Consider the following 26,158-nt stretch of genomic DNA (forward strand, 5'->3'; position numbering starts at 1 on the left):
GCTTCCACAGTCCGCCCGCGACAACAAAGACCGCGCTCGAACAGATCCGACCCGGCCATCTGGCCACCTCCTGCCGACCACCTCCGACACCACCCAGATCATGCTCACCATGGCCTCACACGCCTCCATCCAAGACCGCACCCCCGAGTTCCGCTCCATTCTTCAACAGGCACAGAAATCCCTCGCTCGACAGCGAAAACAACCCCTCGGCGCACATTCCCAACCATTGATTTCCCAACAAAATGGCACTGCGACACCACCAACGCGAGCGCAGCGCAGCGAGTTTGCGCGAAACGCCGCTGCCATTGGCCGAGGCATCAGCGCTACCATGGGCAAGCTGCAGAGGTTGGGTGAGCTGGCGAAACGAAAGACACTCTTCGACGACAGACCCGTGGAAATTGCGGAACTTACATATGTCATCAAGCAAGATCTGGCAGGTCTGAACCAGCAGATTGGAAACCTACAGCAATTGCAAAGAACACAGAATGGACAGGCTTCGGGTGCGCAGCAGGAGGGTGAACACAACAAGAATGTGGTCATGCTGCTTCAAGGGCGAGTCGCGGATGTGGCTGTCAACTTCAAAGAGGTCCTCGAGGTGCGCACCAAGAATATCCAGGCCAGCCGAAGTCGACAGGAGAATTTCGTTGGCGAAGTGGGAAGATCAAGTGCCGCGCAAGAAAGATTAGAACCAGGAAGGACCGATTCTCCTTTATACCAGACACCCAGTCGAGGGCGAAGTCCTAAACCCGGACAAACAGGCCCTTCAAGTCAAGGCCAAGATGTCCTCTCTCTAGAGCCTTCGGGAGGATCAGCATTATATTCTGGCACAGGAGCGCCAATGCAAGCCTCTCAACAACAATTACAACTAATGGAAGAAGGGTCGTCATCCAACAGCTACATTCAACAACGAGGCGAGGCTATCGAAGCCATAGAACGCACAATCAACGAGCTCGGCGGCATCTTCGGCCAACTCGCGCAAATGGTCTCGGAACAAGCCGAACAAATCCAGCGCATTGACGCAAATACCGATGATGTCGTGGACAACGTTGAAGGTGCCCAGCGAGAACTGATGAAGTACTGGAGTCGCGTGCAAGGAAACCGCTGGCTGATCGCGAAGATGTTTGGTGTCTTGATGATTTTCTTTCTGTTGTGGGTTCTCATCGCGGGCTGAGCGACCATCACCATTTCATCGCATTGCGGGGCAGGAAAAGGCAAGGATGCGACATGAGAAGTCGGCGACAACACCAGATGGCCGAAATCTCTTTTTGGAAAGAAGCGACGGGACGATTGACGGACGGTGTGGCATAATAGACCTAGACGGCCTACTTCCTCAGAGCGCTGGGAAGCCTGTCTACTGATTGTTTTGCCTTCTAGAGAAAGTTTTCTCAGAGGGATGTTCTGTTCTGACTAGTGTACAGTTTGGGACTTCTTTTTCGCTTTCGATTCGAGACAGATTTAATGTGTAAAGACGGGCTCTTCCGTATGTATGAGATAACCGAGAAGATAAACACGCTGGACGTGCGACGTTTTACATCAGTCCACTCCTTTGGTCCATCAGTCTCTCAGCTCACTGGGCTCATCTTTTGCGAGACACTTCAGGATATGTGCAAGCACGACCTTACCGCTCACGACTCAGGACTTTGAGAGCAGGTGGCAGTGGTGCATATCCGAGGCGGTCTCAAAAATCAGGGCATTCGCGCTCTCGGTACTGGATGTTTCATCTACAAGGCCAAGTCCACATTTTTCCAGCCGAGGAAGGACTTCTACATAAGCTTCCAGAACCAAGCACCACGTGGAAACCGTTTGCCTTTTGGGGCGCATCGATATACCGTCCCTGCCCGAAATGGCAATAGCGACACTTAGCGCTCCAGTGTGATCATCAAAAGACCCACCAACTTCAGCAAGGCAATATATACAGTACAAGCCAAGACCATTTCCTCCGCATGGAAGCATGTCTACGAATCAGCAGACTAAAGAACAACCAGATGAAGACACCCATCAGATCTATTCTGCCTGAATGGAACATGTGTACAGGATGCTGCACATAGCAGCCGACCATTCTGGAACATCTGAAAGCGCACGCCAAGCCTCTATCACATTCAGCCTGAAACTCAGCGTCAATCTATCTTCACTCTACTTGATCAACATGCTCGCTTGCGGATTCTCCACCAAAGAGGCTATAGCCGAGCACAACTCGTATGGTCACTCCGTTGTAGCAAGTTGATGGCTTCGTGGAATCTTGTTTGCCAGCAAGCAAGCGACAAGACGGCATGGTATGGCTTGGGAAAAATGATATAAGTTGGGACATGTTTCTGCTGTGAATATGCTCAAATTCGCAACACTCTCATTTCCATTCTCCATTACCAGGCCAGGCCTCAGGTCCTTGACGCAGCCATGCCTTCGATTCAATCTATCGTCGTTTCTCTGCTTGCCGCTGGTTCGGCATTCGCTTCTCCTGTTCCTGCGGAACTCGATGCCAGGCAATCAACCAACTTGAACGCAAAGTTTGTTGCGAAGGGAAAGCAGTATTGGGGTACTTGCGCCGATTCAGGAACTCGTCAGTACATTCCATGCCAGCTTTCTACGATATGCCAGTCGAGCCAATACTTCTCCAACAGTTAGCAACACCCAAAACGCCAACATCATCAAAGCCCAATTCGGCCAACTCACCGCCGAGAACTCCATGAAATGGGATGCCACTGAACGTACGCTTCTTTCCCTTCCTCCTCCTCATCATTCAATATCACGCTTGCTGACAACGTGTGCAAATAGCCTCTCGCAACCAATTCACCTTCACCGGCGCCGACGCCCTCGTCAACTTCGCCAAAACCAACAACAAGAAAATCCGAGGTCACACTCTCGTCTGGCACTCCCAACTCCCACAATGGGTCAAAGACATCAAAGATCGCAACACTTTGACCCAAGTCATCCAAAACCACGTTACGACTATCATGACTCGCTACAAAGGCCAAATCTTCCAATACGATGTCGTAAACGAGATCTTCGCCGAAGACGGAAAATTACGACAATCCGTCTTCTCAGACGTCTTGGGAGAGGATTTTGTGAAAATTGCATTTGACGCGGCGAGGAAAGCTGTACGTTCACTTCTCACTTCTTCAATCTTGCTAGGCGATTGTTGCTGATTTTCTTCGTGATGATTAGGACCCCGCCGCAAAACTCTACATAAACGACTACAACCTCGACTCCTCCACCTACGCCAAAACTACCGGCCTCGTCTCCAAAGTCAAACAATGGCGTTCCCAAGGAATCCCCATCGATGGCATCGGTTCCCAATCTCATCTCTCCGCTTCTGGCTTCGGTTCTGCTTCCGGAGTCCAAGCTGCTTTGGAACTCCTCGCTTCTGCTGCTCCCGAAGTCGCGATCACGGAGTTGGATATTAAGCAAGCGAAACCGGAAGATTATGTCACGGTTGCCAAGGCTTGTCTGAATGTTAGTAAGTGTGTGGGAATTACGAGTTGGGGGGTTAGCGATAAGGATTCTTGGAGGAGTGGAGATTCGCCGTTGTTGTTTGATGGGAGCTATCAGCCTAAGGCGGCGTATACGGCTGTTGTGAATGCTTTGTAAACGGTGGACCCGCTTGCGGGGGTGAGGGGATTGAGAAAGAGGTGGGTGTCCAGTTAAGTGACACTGTAGGTAAACGCAATCGAAGTCTCCGCTACCGATCAGTAATGGTGCACTTCCCATTCCAGAGCCCCGAGTTCTCTGTGCGACTATTTACAAGACCTCCCTTAATCTATCCCAGGATCCGTAAAGAATGAGAAGCTTTTTCTTCACCGCCGCACGGATACTACTCATGTGAAGTGAGTAAAGTTCTGTTCGGTATCGGGGACCGATTGTGAGGAAAACTCGGGCTCGGCATATCGGACACCCACCGCAGTGTCATCCGGAGCCTGAGAGATGAGATGCCGGTTCGGGGCCGGTCCCCCGAATAGGAAAGTCGACATTCAGTAGGGAAGGGCTTTAGGGTTTGCCCTTGGTTGCGTAGGTTTGGGTTTCCTGTTTGCGGTAACCAGTCTTTGCAATTGCTTTTCTCAGGTATAGTCGACTGGGTTGAATGCTGATGGGTCGTGTTCCGTGGTTTGTTTTGGGGTTTGGAGTTGAACTTTCTTCGGCTGCAGTTGCTAGTGTTCAAAGGTGCATTGCACTCTTTGGCCAGTGCGTTTGTTTGATATGTTCGTCGTCGATCCAGGAAGGTGAGTGTCCAGTAACGGACGAGAAGACACGCTCGTCTAATGACACGGTGACCACTACGCGCCGTTCTGGATTGTGTGTCGTTCGGACGGTGCAGTATCATCGGTAGCACTCGTGATTCGTGTTGACACTGACCACACCTAGAATGCCGGACCACTTATCTTAGGTCGCCAGTCTCTCATCCCATTTGATACCTCAGATGCTTAACGGGGAGCACTCATACTCGCTCTTGGCAAGCAATCGTCGAGTTGTGCATTCCTGCAAGGTTGGTGGTCAAGTGCCCCTGCCTCGTCCTCAAAGCCTTTCTCCTTGGAGAGTCACTTCCATGGGCAGTCGCGCATCACCGAGCACAAGACGACCGACACTACTTTCACAATTTCATTACGCCATTAGGAGTTCACACATCATGCAGACCAGCTGGAGAGAGGCTTTAGCAGTAACTAAGTCGGCTCGTCGAATGCACACGCCGCCCGCTCGATAGGCTGTAGCGAACATTCAAAGTTCCTTACCAAACACCCAAGCAAGGCGCCGAGTTTGCGAATGATTCGGCAAGCTTGACTTTATTGTTTGACAGTTCTCCCCTGACTTCCTAGCAACACCCTCATTCAGCTCGAGATTTGCGACCCCTTCGCGTTAAATCGATCGCAACCGACACTGCCTGGTTGAGTCAGTCATGCTAACAGTACATGATGCGAAATGAATTCCGTTCCTTGAATTGAGCCTTCGCTTCCTGCTATTTTCTTGCGGCATTAGGGGCCCTTCTCATTGCCTCTTTCTCTCGGACGCGCCCATCAAATATAGGCTATCTGTTCGCAGGCTCGCTCGAGCGCGACTACGGAGGTCCTCGAGACTTCTGACGTTCCGTGGTCAGAGCATCGGTCGAATTCACCTCCGTGCGCATGGTACCGGTCTCGAGGCCTCTGAGATCTGAGTTGAATTGCATGCGCTCTCGAGGAGAACATCGGTCGCGCCCCTGCTGCTATTTGACCAACACATGACTCCCCTGGACCGAGAGGGTGAGCGTGGAATGTCAGCCTATCGCCGCTTGCGCCGGGCAAGAAGCCAGACGTCGCCAGGGCGTTCAGCTCATTTGCGTGTCTGCTCTTTACGGTCCCGGTCGTGGTTTGCATGGATGAGGGTATTTGCTCAACCTGCAATCGCCACGGCATGCTGCAAGAGCGTCTCCGGAATGGCTGCTATGCATGTTGAACCCGCTTCTGCTCCGAAGTGCAACTCCCGCTTGCTTTGCGAACGTTACCACAGTCTTTACCGCCTCTCGTTTCGTTCTTGTCGAGGATGATTCTCCTTCATTGGCTGCGGCCCACTTTCACGCTATTACCATTCGCTTCCTCATTGCCGTTTGCAGTGTGGCGTCGTCAGATCGGAAACGTTCTCGATTCTGCACTGGGACTGCTCTCAACCTCGACCACACCAGTCCTCGACAGTATCAACGCTCAAAGCCTCCCTGGTGGCTCCATTGTCTCTCCTCTACTTGAAACCGTCGAAGAAGCAGCCTCAGGTGAAGGACTTGTTCAAGGCTTGTTAGGTACCGTTGAGGGTGCCATTGGGGAAGAGCAGACTTTCGACTATGTCGTCGTCGGGGGAGGCACCGCTGGGATACCGATAGCAGTGAGACTGGCACAAGCAGGTTTCTCTGTCGCGCTCATCGAGGCTGGGGTTTTCTATGAGATCGGCAAGCCAGTGCTGGGCACCACGCCGGCGGGCGCATTCTTTGGTGTCGGCTGGAGCGAGCTCGATCAAATACCTACTGTCGACTGGGGATTCGCTACAGAACCTCAGTGGGGCAATGGCTTCAGGCGGATGCACTATGCTCGTGGCAGGTCCTGCTCACGTTGGGGTCATTGCGATACGCGTTGCTGATGTTCATATAGATGCCTTGGTGGGTCTTCCGCCTTGAATTTCATGATCTTCCATCGATCGTGCACTGGGGCCTACGACATGTGGGCAGATCTGGTACAAGACGAGAGCTATCGTCTTGCCAATCTGTGGCCTTACTTCCAGCGAAGTACAACATTCACACCACCTAACAATGAGATTCGAAGAGCCAACGCCACTACCCTCTATGACCCTACTGCCTTCGCCCCCATCGGTGGCCCCATTCAAGTCGGGTACACGAATTGGGTGTCAGTCTGGGCGACATGGTTGGAAACTGGCCTTCAAGCCGTCGGAATCGGCAGAACGTTGGGTTTCAATCATGGCCAGCTGCTCGGCTATCACTACTCACAATCCACCATACGATCTGATACACAGTCGAGAAGTGCCTCCGATGAATACTTGGCACTCGTCCGGGGCAATCCACTCTTGAGAGTGTACAGTGAGACGATGGTAAAGCAAATACTCTTCTCTGGTGCGACGGCAATTGGTGTAAGAGTTAGCGCCTTGCTTTTGGAAAGGAACATTCATGCCCGTCGAGAAGTCATTCTCAGTGCGGGAGTCTTCCAATCGCCGCAAATGCTGATGGTCTCTGGAGTTGGTCCGCCAGAGATACTGGCTTCGATAGGAATTCCGATCGTGTCGCCGTTGTACGGAGTTGGTCAGAACATGTGGGATCACATCATTTTAGGTGGGTGTCGAAATGTTGTTGGGCAGAAACCGTTATTAGACTGACCATGGATGTGAATGGTGCAGGTCCTTCTCACGAAGTCAATTTCGACACCGTCGATCGTTTTCTTCACGACCCTGTTGTTCTTGCCGAGACTCTAGCTGAATACCTGAGTGTTCCGCCAACGGGCCCTCTGACCTCCAATGTCGTCGAGCTTTTGGGATGGGAGAAGCTGCCCGAGAGATATCGAGCGACATGGTCACCAGAGACGCAAGCCATAATGGCTCAATTTCCAGCAGATTGGCCGGAGCTAGAGCATGTCACCGGAAATGGCCACCTCGCCGACTTTTGGTTTCCTGTGCTGCAACAGCCCCTCAACTTCAAGCAGTACGCTAGCGTATTTACCGCGATGGTTGCTACAACATCAAGGGGAAACGTCACAATCCGCTCGCCAGATGCGAATGATCCACCCATCATATCTCCCAACTACCTCGAAACAAGAGCAGATCAAGAGGTTGCGATCTCATGGTTCCGTCGCATGCGCGAGATTTGGGCAACGCCTGAGCTGCAGTCTATCACGATACCTCAGCCAGATGGCAGTCTAGAGTTCTGGCCTGGCTGGCAAATCGATACGGACGAAGAGATTCTAGATCTTATTCGAAGTTCGTTCATGACGGTCTGGCATGCAAGCAGTACGTGCAAGATGGGATTTCCGCAAGATTCGATGGCTGTCGTTGATACTCGGGGAAGAGTCTACGGAACTCAGAACCTGAGAGTATGCGATGCGTCCATCATGCCAATTCTGCCACCTGGCCATCCGCAGAGCACGATATATGCCCTGGCGGAGAAGATCGCAGAAGACATCATACTCGGGTACTAGTTCGTATCGCGCCTTCGCGACCGAATCGCTGAGATACCAGAGCTGGCGTTGCTCGACAACGTACATCATCTCATAGATGCTTATCCTTGCCCTCAGCCTCAGGGCATCGCCAGCGCGAGCAGACAAGGTGACGAACCGCGTTGCAACCCTACGAACAAGTTAGGACCCGAATATGACACCACGCATTGCTCACCATAGCTGCTCAGCTGCCGCGTTACGAGGTTCCAATGGCTCGTATTTGCGACCTTGCACTCATGGTCAGACCCTTGGACGACAATCATGGGCAAGGAAGTCCCTGTTCAGTCTAGGGCTACGTTAGGGCAAAGGCTCGCCGATTCGAATGAACAGTCGGGATATCGAATCGTGATGGAGTGAAAAAACGGCGCAGCACATTTTCGATCTGTGCATTCTTGCTGAGCTAGGGTCTGCTAGAGGGACGCGGGGTTCTAATTCAAGCATGAAGCTTACCAATTACTTAATTAGGCAGGTAGACAGGCCGTCAGGACATGGCTCAGATCACCAACCAGCTCAATAATCTCAAGCAGGATGCAGCAACTACTATTAGCAACTGGATTGTATTCAGATAACATGGCAGGGTCTCAAAGAAGTACTTCGTCTGATGTTTCGTCGGTGTGAGAGAACATGCAAGGGGCCCGCACTTTTTACAAAAGGCTCTATGAAAGTGAGCATATGGAGTGACGCTTGAAAACATTCCCACACCTTGCTTTCACAAACAGATCATCACGACGTGTCGCCTCGTTGCAACTTTCTAACCTTACAAACATGAATCTCCTGTCGATCGCTGCCTTTCTCTTCATGAGTGTTCTCGTCCGCGCAGCGCCTCCACACTACCAGGACAAGAGGAGCATCGAGCTACGAGATCAGAGCAGATGCTGCGTAATCAACGAGAACGTTGGCATATGCGGTCCTGAGTGCGACAAATACCCACCGCTATGAGGCATGCCGCAATAGCTTCCGATACATACCGTAAGTTTTCAATTCGAGTGACGAGAGCCTATGATGTCGCGGCCCAAGACTGGCAAGGGAAGGTCACAATCACGATGATTTTATTCCAGGCATTCGGCATTGGAGTTCCCTACTTGGAGGGCATGACGGAATGAAGGTGGGCAAGCTTGTTGGAGAGATTCCCAGTCATAAATTGTGTTCAGGAAAGTGAGCAAATGACTCGCCATATGCGACCCCCGGTCTACATATTCAAAACTACAGAGCAACAATGATCGTGAGATCGAGCTGTATCACTTTGATAGGGTCAAATAGTAGTGCCTTGCTATGAGTCTAGGCAAAATGATAATTGGTTTTCTCCGATAAAAGCATACGTCTTGTTCGTTTAGCGACTCCACCTGCCCAATGCAGCGTCAAGACGTTTGGAGGTGCCGTGTGAAGTGATGACAGATCTAGTGATAGTTGGGGCAATATCTCACCGACCCGTATTGACGGACGAGATCAAACTGCAATGTATCGAACCTTCTTGATGCGATATGCGTTCTTGTCCATCTTGGGATCGCTACGCACTACAAGCATAAAGCTTGCCGAGTACTCAATCAGGCAGGTAGACCGCCCAGGCGAACACTGTGTTCAGTTAACCAACCTTTTGATTAATTTTAGACTTGTTTGTGACAACCAGCTTCGGCATTTGGACCTGGTGTCAACACCATCGCTGCAGGGAGTCCCGCCATGGTGTGTGTACTTGCAGGAAATTTTATTTAAAGAGGTAGCAATCCCATGATTCCACCTTTCGCCAGAAAAACTAGTGCATCCACAGGTCAACTTCGCCACTTTCAACTTCTCATCCAACAATCGGAGACTCTGCAGAGATACATCACTTTGCATATTCTGGGGTAATCATCATCCAATATGAAGTTTATATTGGCCATCACGGTTCTCATCATGAGCGTTTCCGTCAACGCGGCGCTCTCTACCAACAACGGGGAAATGATCTATAACCAGATCCCCGGATGCTGCACTATAGATGGCATACTAGTATGCGACCCTATGTATTGTCCACCACCGCCATATCCATATCCACCTCTTTAATCCTCCTGGCTTGCCATTTGAGGCGCAGGTCAGTATTGGAAAGTCTTATGCTCTGCCGCTATTGAGCTCTAACCCGTAACGAAGCAGGGCGCAAGGGGATCTATCAGGATCAACGTGGTTATTCTCGCGAGTCATACTGGAGGAGCAACAGCATTGGTGATGTCGAGTGGGAACTCTCCGTGGAATGCTCCGCGATTCTGCTTTTGCTAACGAAGCAAGAGTTTTGAGGCTCAAAATTGATCTCTGGCATCGCCGCCAGGGATACCCGAGGCAGACCTTGCTGAAAACATCGCTCGTGCAGTGGACAAGCCGGGGGGTACGTTGCTAGATAGTAAAGGACGCGCGATTGTTCCTTGAACCAAGTCTCTTTCTTCACGCTGCGTTGCGTCTATTCACTATTTGTGTTGATCATCTGGGCGTTCAAACGTAGTTGAACTCCAGCTGATGGGGTGTGTGATTGAATCATTCCTCTACCGTAGTGAGGTGGTCTTATTCTTCCAAAGCTCATCATAGTCGCTCCACGCTCACGGTATCACATTTCCACAAATTTGCGGTATCAGTGCCTGCGCTGACCGTTTTCTTCCCACTCGATCTTCTTGCCAGTCCTGAGACTTTCTTGAAGCGCTTCTGCAAGCTCCATGCCTTTGATTGCCACATCTAGCTCATATGGTAGTGGCTTATCGTCAAGCACAGCATCGGCAAACACACTCAGTTCTGTGACAAAAGCTTTCTCGTATCTTTCATAGAAGTCTGGCATCACTCCGTTGCCAATGCCATTCTTGTCAGCTACCTCGATCAAGTCCCTCCTTGGATGCAAATTGATCTTCAATGTCCCTTCAGTTCCAATGATCTCAGTCGGGTTGTCGAAACCTGGTTGAGATATCCTCGATATTGTATAGTACGATATCGGAGCAATGTCTCCGGGGTGCGAAGGATACCATTCTACAGTTCCGACAGCATTATCGACGTCCTGTATTTGAGCGAGCTCTTTGTGAAGAGCTATTGTGCCGACTGCGTGGCAAGATTTTGGTCGTGCTCCAGAGCCCAAGAAGTTGAAAGTGAGATCAATATCATGGACACCAGTGTCGATGAAGATTCCAGGATTTGCCATGATGTAGCGCATGTAGAATTCGGATCGGTCGTATTTGTCTCTGTTATCACAACGTATCATCGCAGGCGTGCCAATGCGACCTCGTCGAATTGCTGTCACGGCGTTTTGATACGAAGCGTCGAATCGTCGGGAGAAAGCAGTCATGACCTTCAGATGTGCGTATTGTTGCTGCTTGGCCTTTTCCAGGATCTTTTTGCTTTGCTCGGAGTTCATTGCCAACGGCTTCTCGACAAGAATGTGGAGTCCTTTCTCGATTCCAGCAATGACATGCTCGTAGTGAACAACAGTCGTGCTTGCGATCAACAACGCTTCCAGGCCTTGATGCTGAAGCATGTCGTCGAAGCTTCGGTAGATCTTGACACCGTACGGAACCAGGTTCTGATTTGCCCACTCGTGGTCGGCGTCCATGGGCGAGCACGCACATAACAGTTCGGTGCGAGGCACATAGTGCAAAGCATTCAATGCATGTTGTCGTCCAATTCGGCCAAGCCCAACGACTCCGATGGCCAGTCTTTTTGGTTGAATACTGCCCGTCATTGTGGCGACTGGTGTTGCTTCCTGGGATCGTGGTCATCGCTTGGTCTGGATTTAAGGTAAGTCGTTCTGAGCTTGAATAGTCGAAGAAGACATCAGATCATGGTAGGGCGAGGTGCTTCTGTTGACTTCCATCGGACTTCGTGGCAGAGCGGATGACCCCGTTAGGCAAGTCCGCTTTGAGCCAAACCATTCCTGCAGCTGGTGACTTTATCATCCAGAATCCAACGCATCTCTGCATACTTCCAAAAGGTTCCCAGCAAATTATCTACCGATTCACATAGACCCTACACTTGTGTTGTCTGTCGTCTGCAGTCGTCGGCATGGACGGGTGCCCGGAAAACCAGACGCCTCACGGAAATTGATATCGGCGCACAATCAGCACTTCGACCCATGAGGCCGCAGTTTGGCCATGATCGCATCTATTCCGTCTATATAATGCGTGTCAGGACTTCACCGCCGGCACGCCGCGCTGGAAACACGTCCAAGACGGTGACCCGACCGGAGCAAGAGACCACGCGTCAAAGATTTCCGCCACAGATCGGACCAAGTTCGGTGTCAAGTCTTTGACACCAGGTCCTTGTGTCCCTGAGGCTGAGCAGGACCGCGGAAGGCCACATCGACGCGACGTGGAAAAGTGTTGACGCAGACGTACAGTACGAGCCTCGAACCACAAGACATGCTTTCTCCGGCAACGATTTCGCATTCATAGGGCCGAGCGAATACGAGCACGGTCTTGGCGTCCAGATCCGAGCCTATTCCCGATACGAATAGTGATCAAACCGAGATTCTTCGTCACTATCTCGGATTCGACAGACGCACATGATGCCTCACCTTCGGCTGATGAATTTATGGACCTCCGAAATGAGAAAAAAAAAGTGCCGGCAGTCGGTAGTACGTGCCGTGGCGGAACGGTTCCAAATGGCTGCCTGTTGGATCGACTCCTGAGAAATAGATAAAAGAGCAGCGTTGTGCGTGTCCCTGGAGGTTGAATCCTCAAACGTTCTTTACCGCAATCATGTTATCACTGATAGTGCGGGCTATGCTGTTCCAAACCTTTGTTGGAGGCGCGCTAGCTGCACAATGCAAGACTACGCCCATGGACAACAATTGGCCAAGTCTGGACGAGTGGCAGACATTGAACAAGTCCATCAACGGAGCACTACTCAGTACAACGCCTGCACCTTCTTCTTGTTATGCTGGCAACCCCTTTGGATCACCATTCGATTGCAATGTCACTATTTCGAACTGGACTTCAGGGATCTTTCATGCTTCACTTCCTGAGTCGATCGGCTCGCCGCTGTTCGCCAACAATTCTTGCATACCGCCGGGAGCGGATGGATACCGAGAGTCTGCTGGCTGTCATTTAGGAGGACTGCCTTCCTACATCGTGAACGCAACCACGAATGAGCAGGTCGCCACGGCGGCAGCATGGGCAGCGGAGCGTAACATCAGAATCGTTGTCAAAGGGACAGGCCATGATCTAAACGGCAGGCACGTAGCACTGAGCCAAGTTAAATCTATAGATCGCTAACACCCTCTGCAGATCGAGCGGCGCATACGCATTATCTATCTGGACACACCACCTTCGCCAGCTGCGCAGAGACACGCATTGGCAGGTTCCAGGCACCAATACAACCGAGGACGTCTTTCTGGTTGGAAGTGGACTGGAATGGTCTGACATCTTGCAATTCGCGTTGTCGCAAGGACGGGTGGTTACCACTGGACAAGACGGTAGTGTCGGACCCGGTGGCTATATTCAAGGAGGCGGACACGGCCCCCTCGCTCCAACATATGGTCTCGGTGCGCAGCAAGTACTTCAAGCTACTGTCGTGACCACAACAGGAGAAATCCTGACCACGAACTTGTTGCAGAATCAAGATTTGTTCTGGGCCATTCGAGGCGGCGGAGGAGGCCAATATGGAATCGTCACCGAATTCATTATCAAGCACCATCCAGAGCCTGAGGCAGTGGCTTTCGGCACACTCTCGATCGTCCCTCAGGGCGAAAACGCTGCGAATGCATCCTGGGACGCTGTAGCACTGCACTTAAGCTTACTACCAGACCTCATGGATGCTGGCATTGCGGGCGCCATGACACTTGCGGTAGGCGAGACCGCAAGCAAGTTCAATCCAGCTGCCACCGATGTCTCCTCCGGGATTGTGGTCACTCAGGCGCTATGGGCCATCGGAATGACAGCAGCTCAGATGGATAGTCTCATCAATCCTTTGGTCGCGCAACTGAGGTCCGAAAGCGCCAATGCAAACCTCACAATCCAGTACCAGGCGTCGACAATGAATTATTCGTCTTTCTATGGCAGCATATCCGGCTCAAACGTAGCCGGCGGAGGAAGTGTCATGACCAGCCGCCTACTTGGACGTAAAGAGCTAGTCGAAGTGCCGCGGGACGAACTTCGTCAGTACATTCAACGAGGCGTCGCAGCACAGAACTCGACTGCAGGAACCTTCGCCACTGTCGGTCTATCTGGTGGACCTGGTGTCATCAATGCACCCGTCGAAAGCTGGGGCGCTCTTCATCCTGCTTGGCGATCCGCGTATTTGCACTTCTACGTTGGCGGAGCATCAGCAACCCTGAATGAGGCAGCGAATCCGCAAGACCTTCTTGAGAAGACTGCATCATGGATCGATCAGAATAAAGAGTGTCTGTGGCACAAGTGGGCCCCAACGTCGGGATCGTACATGAACGAGGGTAATCCCTACAGCAAGAACTTCAAGGCGGACTTCTATGGGGATCATTACGAAAGACTTCTGGAAGTCAAGAAGAAGTACGATCCTACTGAGAGCTTGTACGTGCTGAGCGGAGTTGGAAGTGATGGGTGGCGATATGACTTACAAGATGGGACACTTTGCCGAGTGTAGATCTTGTCAGGCTCGTGACTATCAAGATTCCAAGCAAGAGCAAGGATCTAGGCAAAGAGATTTCCATCCCCTTCTCTCATGTATAAGTAATTTTTGGATTGTCGTATAAAGATAGATCTGATAGATTCTGGTTGTAAATATAGTAGTGTCTTGGCGCATCCGTGCTGAACTTTTCGCATTCGATTTCGAACTTTGGATCTTCTTCAACTTCTCCAACTCTACTCTTGAGCGCAGATACCGCTCATCAGCTCATCACCGTAAATAGCTCGGCGAGGGCAGGCGGTACATCACTGTCGGCTTCTGTGGTGACCTCAGGCGGTCTGTTGGCGTTGCTTATCCGGATCCATCACGCGGCTATCTCCTTCATCGAGAGCTATTTCATGCGCATTACGGAGATGGCGCCAAAGCTGCTGGGTGCACTTTTGCTTCGAAAGAGTACCATCTAATTCGTTCATCGTAGAGGTCGAATTCATGATCAAGCGGCGAGCAGGAAAAGCCCACCACGGCTCACCCGTGCGGCTTGGCATCGGCCAACAGAGATAGGTGGGCGGCCACCCTCGCCTACAGAAGATAAGATCCCACACAAGCATCGAGAAGACGTGATAAGCTGCATGCCAATGCCGTAGCTTCCATGTCATTGCGCCGGATTGCCACTTCTTCTTCACGATGGTTATGAATGCTTCTCTAGCTGTTTCCTAAGCTCCAGCTAGCAGCCATGAATCGCATTCGGAGACCGTGGACGGTTCATCGTCAGAACACTGATGGCGTACAGCTGAATACACTGGAAAACCACTCGGCGAAGCCAACGACATCAGATGAGGAGCTCGGTTCACCAGCAAAGCATGAAGCTCAGGCTGATGTCCAGCCCATTGACGTTTCGCAAGGCCAGGTCACAGAAATCGAGGTTGATCTCAACGATGTGCTTCGCGACAAGGAGATCAAAGACATCGATGGCGATACATCACCATATCCGGAAGTTGTCAGTCAAGCTTGTCTCGATAGTCTTGCAGTCCAGTGGCTAACTTCGCCAGCGAGCTGTCGTGCCAGAAACAGATGATCCCGCAATCCCAGTCAACACACTTCGCATGTGGATTCTGGGCACTTTCTGGGTGCTCATAGGAGCTGGAGTCAACCAATTCTTCTCACTGCGATATCCTGCTGTCCACATCGTCTCGATTGTTGCAGAGCTGCTCGCTTATCCAATGGGTGTGGCATTGGCCAAAATCCTGCCGATCATGTCTGTTCAATTGCCATTCTTTGGAGAATGGAGAATCAATCCGGATCATCACTTCAACATCAAGGAGCATGTGGTGTAAGTACTGCTCGGTCCCTATGAGAGGCGAAGTTAGCTGATTTGTGTAGTATCGTCATAATGTCCAATGTGACGATCGGTTTCGCTGGCGGAGCTGATGCGAGCAACATGATCCAGGCAGCGATGAAATTTTACGACTTCGACATCTCACCCGGATTCAGCATTCTCAGCGTTCTATGCTGTCAAGTGCTAGGGTTTGGAGTTGCTGGACTGTGTCGACAATGGCTTGTCGAGCCGGCGAACATCATCTGGCCTGGAGTACTTGGCAATTGCGCTTTGCTCAACTCTTTGCACAGCAGGGCTAATGTGGTGGCCAATGGGTGGAAGATCTCGCGGATCAGATTCTTCATGGTCGTCATGGCATGTGCGTTTGTCTGGTACTGGTTTCCGGGACTTATGTTTGTGGCGTTATCTTACTTCACCTGGGTCTGCTGGATTGCACCGAACAACATCGTCGTGAACCAGCTCTTTGGTTTCCAGACGGGGCTGGGCCTTAGTCCAATTACTTTTGACTGGTCGCAGATTGCATACAACACAAACCCTCTTCTGTCTCCGAGTTGGGCAGCGCTGAACGTCTTTGCTGGGTTCGCTTTCTTCTACTGGATTGTGGTGCCAGGAATCTACTACACAAATACCTGGTTTACAGCATACCTTCCAATGATGACTGCCGATGTTTACGACCGAACTGGTGCAGACTACGATGTATCAAAGGTGCTGACAGCAGCAGGAACTCTGGATCCTGTTGCATACGCACAATACTCGCCTCCATATCTCAGTGCTACATTCGCCTTCGTCTATGGCCTTTCCTTCGCCAGCATCACGGCTGTTCTGGTCCACGTCTATCTGTGGCATGGCAGCGATATCTACGCGACACTTCGAGGCAGACAGAAGCTTGACATCCATGGCCGTCTCATGCGAGTCTACAGGAAAGTGCCGTGGTGGTGGAATGTCGTCCTGCTGGTCATCTTCACAGCGCTATCGATTATGCTCGTCGAAATATACGACACAAAGCTGCCTGTCTACGGGGTGTTCTTGGCCCTCCTCATCCCGGCAATTTACATGACCCCGTGTGGTATCATTCAGGGCATCACAAACGTTGATGCAAATCAACTCAATGTTCTCTCTGAATTTATCGGCGGCTACATGTTCCAAGGCAAGCCATTGGCCAACATGATGTTCAAGATCCTGTCAACAGATGTTGTCAGCCAGGGTATCTTCTTCGCTCAGGATCAGAAACTTGGTCACTACTTCAAGATTGCACCCAGGACAGTGTTCTGGGCACAAGGTTATGCAACAATACTCGGTAGTCTGACACAAACAGGAGTGACTCTCTGGATGCTCGGCAATATCAAGGACATTTGTTCCTCGGACCAACCCGATTCATTCACTTGCCCGAATGGCCGGACTGTCTTCAGCTCCTCAGTAATTTGGGGCCTAGTTGGACCCGGACGACTTTACAGTGTTGGCAAGATCTACAGCTCTCTGCTCCATTTCTTCTGGATAGGTGCTCTGGTACCTATTATCACTTGGGCGGCCTGGAAGTATACTAAAAACGACTGGATTCGGAAAGTGAATTGGCCTCTTATCTTTGTCGGAACATATAACGTCCCACCTGCTACAGGAATAAACTTTTCATCATTTGCTTTGGTGAATTTCATCTTCAACTATTATATTAAGAGGAAAGCCTTTGCTTGGTGGGCCAAGTACAACTACATCCTGGCCGCAGCTTTGGACTTCGGAACGGCTTTTGCTGGCATCATAATTTTCTTCGCTGTTAGCTATCGAGGTATGGCTCTATTTGCTCTCGATTCGATCTTCATCCTACTTACTCGAACATAGGCTATTCGTTCCCTGACTGGTGGGGTAACACTGTGTTCCTCAACACAGCCGACGGTAGAGGAGAAGCATGGAAGCCGATGCCCACAGCAGGATATTTCGGGCCTGCAAATGGAACTTGGAGCTGAAGGGCAGTATGTTCGTATCGTTTAGGGCTTGGTGTGGAACTGCTCACTTTGAGAAAAATTGCAAAATTTGATGTCGAAGTATACTGATGAAACTGATGAACTGAAAATGATGATGTTCGGATACGACGCCCAAAAGTTTGGCTCCCGTCCGTTTGGGTGAAAGCTACTCTGGCATTTGCCGAGGATAATCGGCGATATTGTATTCGCGTTTAGCCAGCATCATCACGGAAGAGGCTGACCCTCCTTCTGCGAATAGCAAGAGCTTGATGAACACGAGCTGAGGAAATAGTCGCGGCCAATCTATTGTACGGCATCATTGAAGGGGTCACGGTCAGAATCATTTCCCCTGCTCGAAGGATCAACAACACTCAAACTCTATTTGCGCTAAGCTGTGCAAACGCGTCTTGTTTTGCCGACACTCAAGTTTCAGCGTCTCACGCGCTTGTACGTACCACCGCCTCCATCGAGCTTTCTATTCAAGCTCGCAAGATCTCACGTCGAGACTCTGGCGCTGGACATCGCGGAGCCTCTTCTCTCTCAAGTCTTAAATTTTCGGTGGCTGAACTTATGTCCAGGTTTAGCAACACATGTGAGGCTTGAGTATAGTAGCTCGTATTGTAGGTCGTGGCGTTCCCAAGATTTGAGTACGATTCGCAGCTGTGGCGCATGAGGGTAATTGGCATGTCAATGAATCTGCGTTATTGGAAACAGGATGTTGCACTGAAGAGGTTTCCGTCAACGTCATCCAGTTTCACCCTGGTCTGGGAAACCGAAGCAATGAACATTCGGTGTTGAGAGAGAACGTTTGCAAGATGAGATCGATATAAGCATCGCATGTTGCGCAGCCCTACATCGTGAACGACGCTTACTTGAAACTGACTCCGCGCGAGAAAGCCGCGTTTCCCACGGGCTAGCGAGCTAGCTGACCACGACTAAGGTTCAGCTCGTCTGCGGAGCAGTCGCGCCTTCGAGGCATTTGTTCGTCACTACCTCCATAGAAGTACTTTGCTGTCTGCACGGCGACTCCTGAATTAGATACCTCTTCCATCAACAAAGTACATCCGTGGAGAGCATTCACCCAATCACAACCACGATTTTCGACGACAATGCGAACCACTACGATCCTTTTCTTGTGTACATCAGCACTCTGCAGTACAACATACGCGGCACCAAATACAGTGGCCATCGGACTCGATGCCGTGACAGAAGATCGTCCACAGCGGCCTCACGATTCCAACGATGAAGACACACTATCGCTTTCAATATCACTCAAAGTCCACCGCAAACAAAGAATCTCATCCACATCCTCCTCAGACAACTCCGAATCAGTAGATCTCTGGATCGACGACTTCGGCAACATCGAAACACTTCCCAAACCAGATTCAAAAGAAACGAACCAAAGACTCGCAAGCCTGAAATCTTCTCCTTCTCCGCAGAAAGGCAAACCTCTCCAGTCTCTCTTGCAACATCAACTACAAGATGCGCATCCCCAACAATCCGTCACCGAGTTTCTAACAGACCTCTACCGTGTCGGCACGCCCTCTTCAGAAACTGTTCTCAAATTCTTCTCCGGGGCCACAGGGACGCTCTTATACCTCTCGCTTGGCGTAGTCCTGCTGTTCTTCGCCGCGATAGCATTTGTCAAGTCGTTGCCGAGGCCGTATAGAATGCGAGTGGGACATCGGAGGGGCCATTCGAAGTATTCGCTGTGAGACGCTCATCTTATGCTGTAGGGCTATATATGTTGCCACCTCTTGGATGGAAAAAGGGCCATTGGACTCCTGGAACGCGCAGATTCATGCATGCGCAGGCTATGCAAAGTGTCATTTGCTGCTTGAAGAGTGCTGGGCGCGAAAGTCCTCAGAGAAAACTCGAGGGACGGCAGGTTCAAGCTCAGGGAGCGGCTACTGGTTGTGGCACAAGCCAGTCCTGCGGACAAGAGCCACAAGAACAGGGGGACTTTAGAAGGGGAATTGGGAGCGATACCTGCAAAGTCGGTTATGTTGCGTTCTGCGATAATGATATGATACCCAATGCGTCGAGAATCACGAAGTTTCGCAGCCTTGAGCCGACTCTTTGCATGGCGCGACAAGAAATGTAAAAAGGGCCAGGCCCTGATGTTGCGAGCATCGCGGAAGTGCCCTCTACTGCTAGAGGAGTCATTTGCGATGGCGTGGGCCTGCATCGGATTCGGCAGCGGCTATATTGCCCAGAACATATATCGTTCCCTACAGCTTCATACGTCGGCAAGTAACAAGTCATCATTGACCATATAACCTTCGCTGCGATGCAGTCGTCGCCAATTCATAAAGGTCTCTCTCCGAATGCTCTTGATCCACTGAGTCTCGCGATCCTGCGACTTCTTGGATTTCCATTCCCCACGATCCATCAGTTCTATATCCAACCTCCACAGTCTCTCCAGACAGCCGGTAGAGGGGAGTGTTTGGGCATGAAGAGCCTGCACCGGAACATTGAGCTCGGAGTACCAGATGCGCAGGATGTAAGACCCTGCTGGTAAGGGGCATGCTTTCGAGAGACACTTGTTTTGCCGCGTCCAGAGAACAGCCCGGAGAACTTCTCGCGTCTGTCCTGCGGGCAAAGAGCTACATCCTGTTTTCGTACGGTGATACGTTACCCATTTTGTAGACACGTGCCCTGCTGCTGCATGAGCTCCCAGCTCGAGATAATGCTTAGAATTGGTTTTGAGATCGTTCACACAGAGCGTCTGAATCGGACGGAGAGCCCGTACTTCTTTAGTGTGCCCTTGGACTGCCTGTCCATTCACGGATGCGATCTCAAGGAAGTCGTCCAGATCCAGGTAGTAAATCGAACTTTGAGATTTGCGGAGGAGAACCACTTCTTGCTGAAACCAGCCCTGTCCAGTTTGCTTCAATTCGTTCCGTCTAGCACGTGGCGGTTCAGCGCGAATGACCTCGAACGCAGAGATTCCAGAGGCGCTCGCAGCGATTCTACCCTCTGCTTGAGGCACAAGCCGCAGCGTCATCATGTCACGCGATGTGACAGACTCAAGATCCATAGTGCACGGGCTCGCCATCATATACTCACTTTCAGCAAGTTGCATGCAGCTCAAGGTGGTCCGCAAGCCACGATTCGTAAGTATATTGTCACTGTCTACCACGCTGCGTCCTAGTTCCCATTTGAACCGGCTTTTCTCGAAACTGGACGAATCGGGAGCAAAGAGCATGTTGATCTCATCCGGTGTACGAGGATTCCAGAGTAGGATGGATCGATCTGTCGTCGATCGAAGAATTTCTTCTTGAAGCCGCAAGAACGCTCTTGTCCCTTCGCCATACAGCAGAGGCATGTTGACGCCAACCAGGCCAAGTAGAGAATATGCAGCGTCCTCTACACGCGTCGTTTGTCTCTCAGAAGCCCAAGAAAAGCGCTCTGCGATGGAGTACTCCTCGAGTTGTTCTTTCTTCTCGAGAAGCCGACGATTAACTCCCGTGATGGCGCTGAGTACGCCAGCCATCACTGGGTCGACGTCAAAGGCATACAGTGTACCGAGCCGACCCCAGCTGCCATCGAAAAGGGTCAGTATCTGAGGGGCAAGCATCTCTTGGAGTGTCCAGCCTCTTGTTGACCAACGACAGCTGCGCAGTGCGTTCGTCAGCAGTTGCTCTCGCACGGTCTCTTCAATCTTCGCTCCAGACGCGCCAACTTGCATTTCCAAAACCACATCAGACAAGTACACATAGCACACCGCAGAGTTCTGGTACCACCGAAACATGGAATTGATGGATTCTGAGAGCTCAGCACTGCTATCTTTGTTTATGCAGCAAGTGTCGATCCACACGTAAGGCAGACGGTCTTTCTCGGCTTGAAGACAGGTGTACTCGATCTTTTTGTAGCCCTTCATAAGCGGCGCGTCTGGATTGCTAATGTCCGAGAAAGTGACTTCACCTTCATCCCATGTGTGTGAAAGTATGGCGTATCGCCAAGCGACTTCTCTTTCCTCAAGAAAAGAGACCAGCTTTCTGGTCTTCACATCGAGTAGCCACATACTGATGACACCAGGAGCGAGCTCTTTGTTGACCGGCCCAAATGACAATACGTCCGCAACTCCGGCTGCCACTCGTGGAGGTGCAATCCCCCACACATCCAGTAGTGGGGCAGTGTGAGAGTCCAGCCTTGTTCGATGTTGTGCAACCCCAACCGCTGAGCGATGCTGCTCGGGCTCTACGGTTAGCAACAACGGCCCCGGGGAACGGCCCGAGACAGTCCTTCCTGATGTCAGTCTGCTTGTGCGTTGCTGGGCAGCATGCGGTGGCTGGCCGGATAGCCCATATTCGACTCGCAGTGGCCCATGATACCATCTTCGCTGACAAGCCTTGGACAGTCAACCTAACACTAGCCCTTGCAAAATGCACGTCTTCTAGCAGCTCAGCAGCGCGGTGCTAGCCCTTATGCGACTTCTTCTTCCTTCCCTTCTTCGACCTCACAGGCACTGGCGTCCCCTCCTTCGACTCCTGCCCTGTCGCATCACTCTCCTCCACCTCACTCGCCTTCACCACTCCCACCGACTCACCCTCCTGACTCCGAATCCTCTTCGCCGCGCCATCGAACCTCGTATGAGTTCCGACAGCAATATTATCCAACTTCCTCTTCGCGCCTGCGCGCTCCCTGTCCTGCCTCTCTTTCCTCTCTTTATCATACCTGTCGTTCCCGCTCAAACCCGCTTTGATGAACCTCCCAGCGGCATCTTTGTCAAGTTTGTTCTTACTGCCCACGCCTGCTGCTTCAGCGGTCTTGATCTTGTTGAAGTACTCTTTCACGCGCGTGAGCTCTTGGAAGATCGGATGTGATTTTGCGTCGACGCCATTGAGGCGCAGGTATGAGAAGAGTATTGATTCGATGGCGTATGTGGCAAGGACGTAGAGTTTCGCTTTGTCGAGGAGAGGAAGTTTAGAGGTGGTTGCGCTGAGAGCGATTTTGATGATGGGTTGGAGCGCGGTTTCGAGGTCGTCGATGTTTGTGACGAGATCTTCGATTTGCGGTTGTATCGACTCCATTTCGGCGGCGGTAACGAGGATTGTTGTGAGTGGAATGGCGAAGTCGCGAATATTGTCGCGTGAGTTGGGTTTGAATGCTGGGAATTCTGGTACCTCGAGACGAGGCAGCAAGGATGAGCTCACTAGCTCCTTCTCCAGTTGTGCATGCACAGTTTGAACACAATCACGAGAACAATCTTGTGTACACTCGCTAGTCTTCACTTCACATTTGCTCGTGTTAACACCACGTTCGAAAACTCCGTCATGGCACCCGCCAAGAAGCGCCGCAGGACTTCATCTGCTCAGCAGGCACAGCCTCAATCTTCATCCTCCGCTCCAGAAGGCAACAAGCATACACTTTTCACATCATGGGCCGAATCTCGCGGCCTTCAGATCAATTCGGTCGTTCCAACAGTTATACCCGGCCGTGGCGTCGGTCTCCTCACAACAGCTCCTATCAAAAAGGACTCGCAAATTATTTTCGTCCCTGAAAAAGCCATGTTCAAACCTCTTGCCACAAGTACCAAATCCAAAAGCCAGACTGAAACTTGTTCACCCCAAGCTCAGCTGGCAATCAGCATAATGTCAGCTTGTCAAGACCCTTCCTCTTCGTACCACCTGTGGCAATCCACTTGGCCGACCCGAGAGGACTTCGAAAGCAGCATGCCGCTATTCTGGTCCAAGAAGTTAGCTTCTCACCTCCCGCCGTCAGTACAGCAGCCGCTTGAAAGGATGCGAGAGGACTACGATCGGGATTTCAAGTCTATGCTACGTTTACATCCGGACTGGAAGGAACGAGATTTCAAATATTACTGGGCTATCGTGAACAGTCGAAGCTTTCATTTTAAACCGCCTGGAGCGAAGCCTGGGTTTATGGTGTTGTGCCCTTTTATCGATTATATGAATCACGGTCCAAGTGGGACGGGAGTCAACGTGAGGCAAACACCGAAGGGTTATGAGGTGATTGCTGATAGGGACTATGGTAAGTAAAAGTCCTTTTATTCCTTCCAATCTCTTTCGTTGTGTGTGCGACGCGAACTCTGTCTAGGCATTAGGTATAGGTGAGCGATACGCTTCTCGTGCGGGTCATCTGTGAGCTGAATCTTATACTGATAATCCCCGTCTTCAGAATCCAACACCGAGATCCTCGCCACGTATGGTGCCCACCCCAATGATAAGCTCCTCGTGCACTATGGCTTCGTGAACTCGTCTCCTTCAGATGCACCATCAGACGATGACATTCGCATCGATCATGTTCTTGAACCCCAGCTCTCTAGCAACACCAAGTCTCAACTCCAGGATGTCGGATATGCAGGTTCCTACACCCTGTTCCCTGCTTCATCACATCGTGTCCAGCCCGAAATCTGCTTCAGAACTCAAGTCGCCGTACGAGCGCAACTGCTCACAGCGAACGAATGGGAGTATTTCATGCTGAACGGCGAGGATATGACGAGCGATCAAAGCAGTGAAGTCAAGGAGTGGCTGAGGCCATTGTTGGATGAATATCGTGACCAGGCGAAGGAGAAGCTTGCAAAGTTGGCGAAGATGGAGCCAGAAAAAGGGAGTGCGGACGCGGGTGCGATATTTTGGTTGAGAATTCGGTGGGAGCAGATTGAGCAGGCGCTGGACGCTTTTCTCGGTCTTAGATAGATTACCGAATCACTCTGATACTGTTAAGTTTCGTCGCTTGCGCAGCTCGAAGTTGCCGTCATGCCGATCGAAGTCAGATGCCGTGGTAAGCGTTTTCGCAAAATTTGGGAAGTGAAATGCCGTAGTCCTCGTGCGTTGTGTTCCCGTTCTCAATCCCGCCCCTCACAAGTCGTAAAGTTGTCGGGTGTCTCGTGTTCGCTCCAGCTCAAGCATTACCATCTGCGCGACACATAGCCTGGTCTCCTCTCAATAGTGTCACCGCTTTTGTAGCTTGTCTTCAAACGCCGAAGTCCCATCGATCAATCCTCATTCAACAAATCATCCAAATCATCATCATCCCAACCACCTTTCCGTCTTTGCACCACAACCTTCCCCACACCTCCCGATCCACCTCCTTGCTCTTCCTGCTGTTTCGCCACAGCACCTAGAATATCTTTCAACTGCTCTTCCGTCACCCTCTGTCTCAACTGCCCACTCCTCGCAAGCATAATAAGGCGGTTCTCGACATCCTCGGCGCGTTGTGCGTTCACCATTCGAATCCGATTCAGCCGGTCTGCTGCGAAGGGCTCGAGAATTTGTGAGAGGATGGATTGTTTCTGTTCGGCTGCGGCACGTCTAGCAGAAGTTGGTCAGCGGGCAAAGTCAACAGAGAGAAGAGGTAGAGGATGTACTTTTGTGAGTCCTCTTCTGAGTTGCCGCCTGCGGAAGGGCCGCCACCACCACCGCCTTGAGATTGTTGAAGTTGTTGAAGACGAGCTTGTCGGATTGCGTCGAGGTCGGCGTCGGACATGTTCAGCAATTTGTCTGGGTTGTGTGGTGTTCGAGTGTACTGCGCTTGAGCAAGTGCGGGACATGTTGAAGTGGGATGAGCACGTCATGCCTGAGGCAACTCTGAAGCTCAGCGCAATCACGAATTGTTTGCGACAAAAGAAACCCATCAACACTTTTGCGCTGCATCTTCCTTACCATGTGCGCTACCTTACTAACACGAGTCTCCAATCAAAAACGTCATTTTCGGTGTTGAGCCAAAGCTTTGTGCCATCCGTCCTATCGGTCTGTTGCGTGGAGCCCATCTCGAAACGAAGAACTATTCTGTTGTCTGCAAGAAAACTGGAAGTACAAGACTTCATTGCAAGGATCGATTCTGATCGCCAATATTATGTTCGAGTCCGGCTCTGTTGCAGCGCTGCGCCTCAGCAGCTGAAAAGCTTTCGCCGAAGCTCACGACCATGCGCTCAGCACATTCTACTTTTCACCATCAAGCAACCACGATGTTGCCAGCTACGTTCATTGTTCATCACCGTCGCTCCGAAGTCAAATTCAGTGTCGAAACGCAGAATCACAATCGATTGTATTGACACAAAATCGATCGACCATCACGCCATCACGGAAGCTGTTTCGAACCTACTCTTGGGAGCCGGGGCTGATTGTGAGTATCATATTGTATATCAAATCATGCTTACTCATCGAAACACGAAGCCTCTATAGCTCAGTGGTGTAAGTTCAAGCTCAGCTTTGAAAACATCCGAATTTCACACTAACATCATTTCCAGAGAGCGTTGCACTTGTACCTCAAGCCTATGCAAAGGTCGGTTGTTCAATCCAGCCTGGAGGCATTCTTTTTGCACGTTTCGTGGTGTATATACCTTGTTGTCTTCGTGGTGTATCGATGAAAGTGTGGAATTTTGATTTTGGTGGAATTCGGGCCGGGATTTCGACTTTGGCCCGCACGCCAAGATTTTTGAGCTTTCTGCAACCGAGCATTCGATCAAACATTACGGGACATCATGCACAGGCTTTGGTTGGTCGTTGTGTTGTATGTTGCGGTGCATTCATCGAAACATTTATCTTTTTGTCGGTATGTCCGAATGCGGTGATATGCCGAATTCTGGAGTGCCTGAGGCCGAATCCGGCTCAGCCCGCCAAGATTCCGGCCTACTGCGATGGCAACGGAAACATGGCCACGGAATTGGCTCAAACACGATT

At 51.1% G+C, this 26,158-nt stretch overlaps 11 protein-coding genes across 12 annotated transcripts; 7 read left to right on the plus strand and 4 right to left on the minus strand.

Annotated features, from left to right (window-relative positions):
• Positions 1-100: 100 nt before the first annotated feature.
• Positions 101-1,171, plus strand: CKM354_000207200 (t-SNARE syntaxin; the record flags this gene model as incomplete). Its single annotated transcript, XM_044797214.1, has 1 exon — positions 101-1,171. One exon carries the CDS (start codon positions 101-103, stop codon positions 1,169-1,171), a length of 1,071 nt encoding a protein of 356 aa, XP_044653149.1.
• A 1,223-nt stretch (positions 1,172-2,394) lies between these two features.
• Positions 2,395-3,585, plus strand: CKM354_000207300 (uncharacterized protein; the record flags this gene model as incomplete). The annotated part of the gene is made up of 4 exons (XM_044797215.1): positions 2,395-2,557; positions 2,619-2,705; positions 2,773-3,095; positions 3,163-3,585. The coding sequence occupies 4 exons, from the start codon at positions 2,395-2,397 to the stop codon at positions 3,583-3,585; spliced, it is 996 nt and encodes a 331-aa protein (XP_044653150.1).
• A 1,923-nt stretch (positions 3,586-5,508) lies between these two features.
• Positions 5,509-7,655, plus strand: CKM354_000207400 (uncharacterized protein; the record flags this gene model as incomplete). Its single annotated transcript, XM_044797216.1, has 3 exons — positions 5,509-6,053; positions 6,105-6,796; positions 6,862-7,655. The coding sequence occupies 3 exons, from the start codon at positions 5,509-5,511 to the stop codon at positions 7,653-7,655; spliced, it is 2,031 nt and encodes a 676-aa protein (XP_044653151.1).
• A 2,611-nt stretch (positions 7,656-10,266) lies between these two features.
• CKM354_000207500 (uncharacterized protein) lies at positions 10,267-11,358 on the minus strand (the record flags this gene model as incomplete). Its single annotated transcript, XM_044797217.1, has 1 exon — positions 10,267-11,358. The coding sequence occupies one exon, from the start codon at positions 11,356-11,358 to the stop codon at positions 10,267-10,269; it is 1,092 nt and encodes a 363-aa protein (XP_044653152.1).
• A 1,015-nt stretch (positions 11,359-12,373) lies between these two features.
• CKM354_000207600 (uncharacterized protein) lies at positions 12,374-14,234 on the plus strand (the record flags this gene model as incomplete). The annotated part of the gene is made up of 2 exons (XM_044797218.1): positions 12,374-12,849; positions 12,902-14,234. The coding sequence occupies 2 exons, from the start codon at positions 12,374-12,376 to the stop codon at positions 14,232-14,234; spliced, it is 1,809 nt and encodes a 602-aa protein (XP_044653153.1).
• A 715-nt stretch (positions 14,235-14,949) lies between these two features.
• Positions 14,950-17,510, plus strand: CKM354_000207700 (uncharacterized protein; the record flags this gene model as incomplete). Its single annotated transcript, XM_044797219.1, has 4 exons — positions 14,950-15,213; positions 15,266-15,546; positions 15,597-17,332; positions 17,386-17,510. 4 exons carry the CDS (start codon positions 14,950-14,952, stop codon positions 17,508-17,510), a joined length of 2,406 nt encoding a protein of 801 aa, XP_044653154.1.
• Positions 17,511-18,616: 1,106 nt separating this feature from the next.
• On the plus strand, positions 18,617-19,222 carry CKM354_000207800 (uncharacterized protein; the record flags this gene model as incomplete). Its single annotated transcript, XM_044797220.1, has 1 exon — positions 18,617-19,222. The coding sequence occupies one exon, from the start codon at positions 18,617-18,619 to the stop codon at positions 19,220-19,222; it is 606 nt and encodes a 201-aa protein (XP_044653155.1).
• A 524-nt stretch (positions 19,223-19,746) lies between these two features.
• On the minus strand, positions 19,747-21,534 carry CKM354_000207900 (uncharacterized protein; the record flags this gene model as incomplete). 2 transcript variants are annotated; one of them, XM_044797221.1, is made up of 1 exon in its annotated part: positions 19,747-21,534. In XM_044797221.1, one exon carries the CDS (start codon positions 21,532-21,534, stop codon positions 19,747-19,749), a length of 1,788 nt encoding a protein of 595 aa, XP_044653156.1. The 2 variants fall into 2 exon arrangements, with proteins under 2 accessions (XP_044653156.1, XP_044653157.1); XM_044797222.1 differs by having other exon boundaries at positions 19,747-20,835.
• Positions 21,535-21,928: 394 nt separating this feature from the next.
• Positions 21,929-22,543, minus strand: CKM354_000208000 (uncharacterized protein; the record flags this gene model as incomplete). Its single annotated transcript, XM_044797223.1, has 1 exon — positions 21,929-22,543. The coding sequence occupies one exon, from the start codon at positions 22,541-22,543 to the stop codon at positions 21,929-21,931; it is 615 nt and encodes a 204-aa protein (XP_044653158.1).
• Positions 22,544-22,786: 243 nt separating this feature from the next.
• Positions 22,787-24,172, plus strand: CKM354_000208100 (uncharacterized protein; the record flags this gene model as incomplete). Its single annotated transcript, XM_044797224.1, has 2 exons — positions 22,787-23,504; positions 23,652-24,172. The coding sequence occupies 2 exons, from the start codon at positions 22,787-22,789 to the stop codon at positions 24,170-24,172; spliced, it is 1,239 nt and encodes a 412-aa protein (XP_044653159.1).
• A 299-nt stretch (positions 24,173-24,471) lies between these two features.
• Positions 24,472-24,962, minus strand: CKM354_000208200 (uncharacterized protein; the record flags this gene model as incomplete). Its single annotated transcript, XM_044797225.1, has 2 exons — positions 24,472-24,787; positions 24,844-24,962. 2 exons carry the CDS (start codon positions 24,960-24,962, stop codon positions 24,472-24,474), a joined length of 435 nt encoding a protein of 144 aa, XP_044653160.1.
• Positions 24,963-26,158: the final 1,196 nt, after the last annotated feature.

Source organism: Cercospora kikuchii, assembly GCF_019650295.1.
Source record: "Cercospora kikuchii DNA, contig_00001, whole genome shotgun sequence".
Taxonomy (NCBI): Eukaryota; Fungi; Ascomycota; class Dothideomycetes; order Mycosphaerellales; family Mycosphaerellaceae; genus Cercospora; species Cercospora kikuchii.